Source organism: Colias philodice, chromosome 20 (assembly GCF_061535455.1).
Source record: "Colias philodice isolate Cphi_HAF_F1 chromosome 20, ilColPhil1 Martin Lab GWU primary, whole genome shotgun sequence".
Lineage (NCBI taxonomy): Eukaryota > Metazoa > Arthropoda > Insecta > Lepidoptera > Pieridae > Colias > Colias philodice.
Genome location: NC_143105.1, coordinates 9,699,327 through 9,709,333, shown reverse-complemented (window position 1 = coordinate 9,709,333; position 10,007 = coordinate 9,699,327). Strand labels below are relative to the sequence as shown.

General features: G+C 34.6%; 1 protein-coding gene and 1 long non-coding RNA gene across 2 annotated transcripts in view; both read right to left on the bottom strand.

The window, feature by feature from the left end:
* The window catches only part of LOC149479661 (transketolase), a 28,705-nt gene that overhangs the window by 1,334 nt on the left and 17,364 nt on the right, over positions 1 to 10,007 (bottom strand). The window contains exons 5-12 of the mRNA XM_089708081.1: positions 8,214 to 8,441; positions 7,254 to 7,441; positions 6,203 to 6,274; positions 5,827 to 5,950; positions 5,014 to 5,162; positions 2,524 to 2,641; positions 1,471 to 1,582; positions 480 to 599 (exon numbers count right to left, since the gene is read on the bottom strand). Of these exons, the coding sequence (XP_089564207.1) occupies positions 480 to 599; positions 1,471 to 1,582; positions 2,524 to 2,641; positions 5,014 to 5,162; positions 5,827 to 5,950; positions 6,203 to 6,274; positions 7,254 to 7,441; positions 8,214 to 8,441 (1,111 nt within the window). The remainder of the gene's footprint in view (positions 1 to 479; positions 600 to 1,470; positions 1,583 to 2,523; positions 2,642 to 5,013; positions 5,163 to 5,826; positions 5,951 to 6,202; positions 6,275 to 7,253; positions 7,442 to 8,213; positions 8,442 to 10,007) is intronic.
* Positions 3,172 to 4,737, bottom strand: LOC149479662 (uncharacterized). Its single transcript, XR_016317265.1, has 2 exons — positions 3,503 to 4,737; positions 3,172 to 3,277 (listed from the first exon to the last, which is right to left on the bottom strand). It is a non-coding gene; the product is annotated as an uncharacterized LOC149479662 (long non-coding RNA).

The following is a 10,007-nucleotide window of genomic DNA, read 5'->3' as shown; positions in this document are numbered from 1 at the left end:
TATGGCAATGGAAACTTATTATACAGAAGGAATGAAGTAAACTCGTGATTTTAAAATTTAAATTTATAGGACTAACTGACGTCCATGAAAGTTATTAAATGCTTAAAAACTTGCAATAGTATAATGTTTTCGATAAGATAATATTTTTTACTTCAATATTACCTAACATTTTCCTAAACTCTATTGAAACAATTCAATTTTTTTTGCAAGAATCATAATCATCAGTACAACGTAAAATATACGGTCCGATTCGAATAGTATTTCATTGTGTTATACTGCAAATTCTTGATGATTAGAATTAAGAACACTAAAATTATATTAATAAGCACCCTACTGCACGCATTTACAACTACACACCACACTTTTTTCCCATACGTAGAATAAAATAAAAACTCGACATATTATTATACACTAATTATTCACATATATGTTTTTTTATATACAATAAAACTAACAAATTTAACGTTGAATCCACTCACCAGCCTGATAATGATCTTCAACGACCACCACTCTCCCGCCGACCGCCTTAGCGTGGCTCACCACAGCTTTCTCGTCCAGCGGCTTGATGGTGAACGGGTCCAACACACGGGCTTCGATACCTGTGGACAATATAATTATTTATTGAAGTGAAAACTTCTTTAGCGGCGTTGGGTATAAAATCTTAAACTCGCGTCAGGACACGTGACCTGATCGAAAAAGCGTAAGACGGATTTTTTTAAGCCCTTATATTCCATGCGTAAGACGGATACCATTCCAAAATATCAAACATGCTGAACGTTAATAATCAAGTTTTCACTTCTGCCGGCACTCCCGGAGTGCAACCCGTCTTTCTTTGTAGTGACGAGGTAAAAATGGCAATAATACAAGTTTCGATAGACTAATGTTAGCTAGTAACATGGAATTCATTAAAGAATGCCAAATTGCTATGATAAATGAGTAATTATACGTACACATATTGTAAATTAGAAAACTACCCAAAAGCCTTTGCGCCATTAAATAAAGTTTTTTTTCGTTATTCATATTTACTTTACAACTCTTCATGTTAAAACTTTGTATTCATTCAACTTAGAAATTTAACTGCCACTAATTACAAATTACTGTACATAAAAAATATGTCCGATATTAAAAATTTAAATATAATATTAATAGCATAAATTTATAAGGAATAGAAAAAATTCGATCACTCAGCGGGACTCGAACCCGCATCCTTTCGCGCCATTCCGGGGCGGATGCCTGACCAACTCAGCCACTCGTGACCCGCCAGAGCAATCGAATTTATTCTATTCTTTCAGTTTTATGTGTCTAAGAGACACACCGCCCCGGAATGGCGCAAAAGGATGCGGGTTCGAGTCCCGCTGAGTGAAAGAATTTCTTCTATTCTTTATAAATATATTTATAAAGCATTTGAATGCCATAAAACAATAAATATCAATATTAATAGCAATTAAATGCAAATGCAATAATACATACCTTCTTGCTTGAGCTGCTGTGCGGCGGCAAGAGCCTCGTGCAGTGTGACACCAGCTCCTATCAGCAACACGGTATCCTTGCTGGATTCACGCACGATTTTAGCCTCTCCCACCTAGAGAATACGGGTCAATTTTCAGTGCTATCATTTTTAGGTATTTATACGACTATTTCTTAATCTTATAAATTTAATATATTTAGTGCAGACAGAAGTTAATCTAAAAAGGAAGGTACATTGTTTATTAATAAAAACGAAATCACATCACAATTAATTAAATGTATAAATTATAATGGTCACAAATTTCGACAGACAGATATATTTTTTTGTTGATTATTTTACATTTAATTTCCATTATGATACACATACATTTAAATAATAATTAATTATCCTATTAATATTATAAAGGCGAAAGTTTGTAAGGGTGTATGGATGTATGGATGTTTGTTACTCTTTCACGTAAAAACTACTGAACCGATTACAATGAAATTTAGCACACATATAGAGGGTAACTTGGATTAACACATAGGATAGGTTTTATCCCGGAAATCCCACGGGAACGGGAACTATGCGGGTTTTCCTTTGAAAACGCGGGCGAAGCCGCGGGCGGAAATCTAGTAATTCATATATTTGCCAGTAAATATATCGATTTAATTAATAAATGTGTGAGTGTTACTGCCCATCACAGCCAACAGTGGCTGTGTGAGTACGACAAACACTTTGCTTTAGCACTTGTAACTAGAAGGTGCTACAGACACACACTCTTTTTATAATTACTTAGTGCTAATTGATTTATCAAGTGATATACATATTCTAGACACTTTTCGTATTAATGTAAATGTGTTATTGTGGGTCTATGTTGCCTAAACACATAAACGAATTATTATCATAATTTAACCCCAGAAATATCTCTTATTTTACGCATAGCAAGAAAAAGACGCGGGTTCGAATCCCACCACGTGATAAATTTTTTCTATCCTTAAAAAATTACATTTATAAAGCATTTAAATGCCATCAAACTAAAATATCAAAGTACAAAACAAAAGCACAGCACAAACCTTGAAAACGGTGTTATTATCGTAAATAACAGCGGTGTTGGGTCTCGAGGTGCGAATGTAACAGATGCCGCGAGTGTTAGCCGCTAACTCCACACTGCGCTCTGTTGATACTGCGTCACTAAAATAAAATAAATATTATATTAGGGGCGATTTTTTAATTCTTAGTTACAACTTACAGGTTATCTGTCCAATGAAGTATTAGATAAAAGTGTAAAAATGTCACCTGCAATACTTAAATATGCGGGCAATAGAACGCATCTTTGTAATGGTCGTTTAATACGTTTATCAACAAATAAATTTTAACCAAGGATTAAAAAATCGCGACATAATCGAACAAATTTATAAACACACTTTATTCGATATTTATTGTACGGTCACTGATCGTGGATAAGTGTACAAAGTTCGAATTAAATCTGCCCATTTATACTAGTTAAAATCGAGTCGAAAGGAGGTGATACTAATAAAAGCGTGTAAATAAATTATATAAAAATATTTCCTATATGAAGATGAAATATGCTATTTATCCTGATGATAAATCGTTTAAGATATTGAGCTTAAAATAGAAAGAAATAGAGTTCAGTTTTACAAACATTACTTTTATGAAAGTAGGAAAAATATTTGTATTGATTAAATAAATAATTGTATGAGTGTTACTGCCCATCACAGCCAACAGTGGCTGTGTGAGTACGACAAACACTTTGCTTTAGCACTTGTAGTTAGAGCGTGCTATGAATACACCCCCTTTTTATAATTACTTAGTGCATAATATTTATTGAAGTGAAACTTTTTTATCGGGGTTGGAAAAAAATTTAGTGTAACATTTTTTCGTTACGCGTGACATTTTTCCGTTACGCGCCATCTTTTTCTTGTCCCTACCACGCGTGATTCGACGTATTTCTGTAAAGTTGCACATAGTAAATTATTTTTTGAAAAATATGGTCATAAAGAAGTTTCACTTCTTACGTGTGTACACTAGTACACGCACACATTTTTTTTTTTATAATGAATAATAGAGTGAGGTCTGGAACAGATTTAGAGATAAAGAGCAACATATTATAGAGTGAGTGAGAGTATTTAATTTGCAACAAAAAATAGGGTCACAATAAATGATAGAGTTTACACGTAGAGCAACGTATAGAGTGGGAAGGAGATTTTAACATAAAGTAAGGCCAACGAGAAGCGATACGAAAGGTCATTAACCTAAATAATAACTGTGGCGTTAACAATCTAATATCTCTTTCCATCAAGCCTTTGTCGTAATGTCTCGTTCTCCCGGCAAAAATATAACAACGTCAAGATATTCGCCAACATTCGGGCGGCCATTTTATTATTCTTATTATATTTTATGATTCAGAAAATTATTATTATTCGCGTTATTTAATTTAAATCTACATTATACAATAATTCAAATTATGGTAAAATTTACAAAAATAGACTATCCTTTTTGGTATTATAATTTGCCGGATATTTTTTAAACTATATTAATCCAACTTTTAAAAAGTTACGCCCCCCCGCTATTCCCAATGACCTTGCATATGATTTGTTTACATTTGGTATCGCTTCTCGTTGGCCGTACTTTAGGCACACCCCGGACACTCCATACAAAATTATCGTTTTGACAGTCACACTGTAGAGACTGCATATGTGTGTGTTAACGCTTTATGGTTGGCACATTTGTGACTAGCGTAAAAAAAAATTCGCGTTTTTCTGATGAAATACATCCGTAAACAGCACAATTCCTAACAATTTTCTACGAAAAACGATAATCACAATACCAAAATAATAAAATTACTTTAAGTCAATTGCACGCCTCATAAGCGAAGCGTTGAGGTGGGTACTACTGTCACTTCGCGCAAAACATCTGATTTTTCAAACTTAAAATGTCTTTATGTATCATACATTGCACTTGTAAGATAATACATACACACACATATTAAGAAAAAACACTATTTTTAACGTTCATGATATTTTTGATGTCATTTTTGTTATTTAAACTAGTTAAAAAACAGTTTAAAAAAGTTCTGTCTTGGACGTCCGTGTGTCTGTATGTGCGGATCCTTTTTCTTGTTAACACGATAGCGACCGAAATACTTTACTAATCGAGTCTTTTTTTTTCTCTTACGCTTGAGTATGCTCAGGAATAGAACCCTTTCATTTTTCAGGGTCTGATTCGATGTGGTTTAATTGTTATTAAATAAACAAAAATAATAATTAATAAATATTTATTAAAAAAAAATTATGAGGCGTGCACTTTTGGATTTTCCAAATTTTTGATTAATGTTGTCAATCTTCGTTGCGTATCGTCCTTGTAAAAAAATGTGGACCATTTATAGCATGGTCGTGTGTGGTGAGGTAAGTGTTCAATTTTGGCGGGAGGCGGAGAGTGTCCGTTCTGTAGCGTTTAGCTACTATTATGTATTCTGTGCTTTAGGTATAGAACAAATAGAGAGATAGAGCGTGACATAGAGTTATAACCAGTAGAGCAGTCACCTGGGATAGAAGAGAGTGGCGGTGGGCACGGCGCGGAAGAGCGCGAGGTCCTCCAGCCCCATCTGCGAGGGCCCGTCCTCGCCGATGCTCACCCCGCAGTGAGATCCCACCAGGTTCACGTTCGACTGGCTGATGGCGCCCATGCGGATCTGTGCACAACGTTATATTATAGTAAAATAAAAATTGGTCTTTGTAAAGTAGGTTTACGATCGAGATGTTTACGTGATAACGTCTTATTGGTGGCAGCGCTCGAGATGAGACGGGAGATCGGTCCGTCTCTCTCTCGTTATACCTGCGATCGCGCTCGTGAGGTTTTGGTGTGACACAAGTTTCTGAACATGTCGCCCGACTAAAACGATTTTAAAGACGTTATCACGTCAAAAAGACGGGTTGCACTCCGGGAGTGCCGGCAGAAGTGAAAACTTGATTATTAACGTTGAGCATGTTTGATATCCATCCGTCTTACGCTTTTTCGATCAGGTCACGTGTCCTGACGCGAGTTTAAGATTTTATACCCATTACAGAAAAAATGCTCAACGCCGCTAAACAAGTTTTCACTTCAAAAATGTTATCTTCGAACAAAGGTACATAACGCCGTTTGTTCACAACATACAGATACGACCAAAAATGAAACTTCATACAAACGTTCGAAATGGCTCACGCACACAAGCGTGTTTACTATAATATGTATATAGCCTTCCTCGATAAACGGGCTATCTAACAATAATTTTTCAAATCGGACCAGTAGTTCCTGAGATTAGCGCGTTCAAACAAACATACAAACTCTTTATAGATAAATATATAGTGTGTCACCTGGTCAAAAGTGCGTGTGAAGAAAGCTGCGAAAGTAGAAGCGAAGACAACAGCACGGTCCCGACACGCGGCACCCGTCGCTACACCCACTAGCGTCTGCTCCGCTATGAAACACTCCACGTATCTGTCCAACATTCATTTATACACATTTAATTAGGTAAATAAGGATAATGGACGAATAAAAAGTGAACGAAATGTTTTCCGAAAAATCTATTTGAAATTTTTTTAATAAACATGCTTGCGGCCGAATTTTAACTGGCAATCTAGTCGATATAATATATTCTCCTAATTATAAAAATTGAAACTATTTATAATCGATTTGCAACAATTTAAAATAATTGGATTCTTTTGGACATAAATAAAAGTGATAAATTACCTCTCAGGGTAAGCAGCTCTCAGCTTGTCACTGAACGTAGAGTTCTTGGTGTCACCGTCCATTGCGATCACTCTGCAATAAAATTTGTTATTAGGTATTAATAAATATAAATAATAATATGAATAACGCGCGTTACGTATAAAAGTGTGCTACAGCGTTTGTAGTGCATCAGAGCGCGTGTGGAAGTGTATTAGAGCATTTGTAGTGCGTCAGAGCGCGTGTGGAAGTGTTAGAACGTTTGTAGTGCGTCAGTGCACGTGTTGTAGCGTGTTACAGCGTTTTTTAGTGAACAGTGAACCGATATCGTTTTAGTGCGTTTAGTGCGCGTGTTATCGTGTAAGAGCGTTTGTATATTAAAAGTGTGCGTTTTCTATTCTATAATCATGTCTACAAATAAATGTGTGAGTGTTACTGCCCATCACAGCCAACAGTGGCTGTGTGAGTACGACAAACACTTTGCTTTAGCACCTGTGTATAAAGGGTAGTACAGACAAGCCCTCTTTTTAATAATTACTGGGTGCATATGTTTTATTATAATGTTTAGTTATTGTCAAACATAGAACTACATATTTAACGGCTTTAAATCTAACAATGTATCTTACATTTTTAATACTCATTGTGGACCACCTGTGTTATGTATTTGTATATATTTTTCCGACGATTCAAAAGCACTTCCAAACTAAATCTAGTAAAATGCTAGACGTAACAATAATTGCAATAAAGCTGCCTTTACACCAAAGGTCCTGTTTTTGCGTATTATTTTATAGATTACTAGCGACCCGCCCCGGCTTCGCACGGGTGCAATGCTGATACTAAATACACTACAGCAAAACTATGAACGTTGTATATAAAAACATAGCGGCCCGCTCCGGCTTCGCACGGGTATAAAATATATAGCCGGGCGGCCGGCCGGTACCGCCGCAATTTTTAAATCTGTAATATCTTCGAAAATATTCACTTAAATCATACGGTGTAAAGGGCCATATAGATCTATATTAAATGAAAAAACAATGTATTCAAGGTATTTAAAGATTGATAACTAGATAATCACCTCATATTAGTATCAGCGATCTTTTTCAAACCAGTTCCGTAGGCCAATCTCGTGGCAACTAATTCCCCAAGCTTGTATGCAGGTGGGGCGGACAGGGTTATGTCCCCGATGTGCACTTGTGGGGCTTGGGCCACGGGGGGCACGGGTTTGAGGCTGAGGGACGCGTTCTTGATTTGGGATTGGAGGTGCTGCAAGCGAAAATAATACATCTTTTAATAAATAAATAGATAATTTATTGCATACAGAACAGTAGAGGTTCTTTTATTTTAGAGTATGTAATCAATTTATGGTATTGCACGCCTCATAAGCGAAGCGTTGAGGTGGGTACTACTGTCACTTCGCGCAAAACATCTGATTTTTCAAACTTAAAATGTCTTTATGTATCATACATTGCACTTGTAAGATAATACATACACACACATATTAAGAAAAAACACTATTTTTAACGTTCATGATATTTTTGATGTCATTTTTGTTATTTAAACTAGTTAAAAAACAGTTTAAAAAAGTTCTGTCTTGGACGTCCGTGTGTCTGTATGTGCGGATCCTTTTTCTTGTTAACACGATAGCGACCGAAATACTTTACTAATCGAGTCTTTTTTTTTTTTCTTACGCTCGAGTATGCTCAGGAATAGAACCCTTTCATTTTTCAGGGTCTGATTCGATGTGGTTTAATTGTTATTAAATAAACAAAAATAATAATTAATAAATATTTATTAAAAAAAATTATGAGGCGTGCACTTTTGGATTTTCCAAATTATAGAAATTTTATATGAGATGTTAAATTGATGTATTTTTCTAACGTTTTCAGTGATAAAAACTGCTTTTAATTTAAATTTTGTTTTGAACTAATTTTGATTTAAACAATTACTAAGTAACTCAATTACCCAAATCCAGCCAGAATTAATAACAACACAATAAAATGGGGAAAAAAAATTTAATAAACAAGTAAATATGTACCTTGATAATCTTCTCTCCATCAGCACCCAAAGCCTTTCCATGCCAATTATCCTTATCCTCAATATTCGGGAAGCCCTTGCCCTTGTAAGTCTTAGCGAGCACAGCGGTGGGCTTGCCGGTCACTGTGGAGGCTTCATCGAAGGCTTTAACAAGCTCGGAGACATCATGCCCGTCTACCACGAGGGAGTGGAGCCCGAAGGACTTTACACGGGCATCGTAGACGTCCATCTGTTGGTAAAATAAATAAAATTATTTATTGAAATGTTTGAATGTTCATAAATTGCAAGGGTTGTTTTTGGTAGTTAAGATTGATGTGTAACAATTTAACACACACACATACACAAAGATACACACCTGTTCTGTTGCTTATAATATATCTGAATAGTTTTTACGTAATATTTATCTTTATATCACTTTTTACTTTATTGAAGAAAATGTTATTCATGTAACAATAAATGGTAATGTTCTCTAGGAAGAGCGAGATGTTCTAACACAAGCTATTAATGCTTAAAAGGATGTCTCAATGACTGATATAATTGTAAACATATTTGTTACTGAATAAATATTTTTGATTTTGATTTTTAACAATATTGCTACGTTTTTTTTCTTTAACGTTGTGATTTTATTTAAATTAAATTTGCAGAAAACCTGTTATTTAAACATTTAAGGTGTAAATAAGTACTTAATAATGTTTATATTGAGTCAAAAAGAAAATTAAAAAGCCTATTAAGTACATTAATATTTAAGATAAAATAAATTGTTATTTCATACATTTTTTCATCCTCAAAAAGAAATATATAATGCATAATGATTTTCAAATTAAATACAAGAATCATTTATTTCATGTTACAAAATACAATATCCAATAACATAATTACATCTATAACATGGACCTGCTAGGCCATGGCCATTTACCAACATAGCTCTTATTACTAAATTACATAAGCATGTGAAAAATAACAATCTATACTAATATTATAAAGCTGAAGAGTTTGTTTGTTTGTTTGAACGCGCCTTAGGAACTACTGGTCCGATTTTTAAAAATAGTTTCGGTGTTAGAAAGCCCATTTATCGAGGAAAGCCTCCGCGCGGTACAGCTAGTAATATAAAAATATTAAGATGCTGTGCGTGATGATAACTGCAAGGTAGGTTTAACCTGTTGCATCATAGTGTTATCAAATCTGTTCAATACCGTCGTTTAGTTACGTTTAGTTCCTTATCGCAAACTAGATGGTGCCACGTTAGAATTGTTCGATCTTATAACTGGCTAGTGTTTTGTTTTTGTTATATCATGTATACTACTGTGTGTTGATTAATTAAATGCCTTACAACAGCAGTGGTGTTTTATTAGTGAATCCAAGTATAGTGAATTAGTGACAGTGTACGCAGCGACATCTGGTGCCGAAACCCGGGAATAAAGGAATAATAAGGACTTGTAAAAACCGTGAGTAAAGTGAACTAAGTGGACAATAAAGACTTGTAAAAATTCAGTGTTGTGATAACTTGGACTTATAAAAATTAGCTTAAATATTAACTTAGAAAAATTTGATTAAATATTGGACTTAGAAAAATTTGATAAAAATTAGTATGCATATGGGACTTAGAAAAATTTTATTAAAATTTGTATGAACACTGGACTTAGAAAAATTTGTACACACTTTGGACTTAGAAAATTTTTGAATAAAATTAAAGATAGAAGAAATGGATCCATTCGTTGCTCAGCAAGTGGAGATACATGAGCAAATAAATAAAAGTTTTTCAAATTATAAAAAGACCCCAAAGGAAAGACTGACA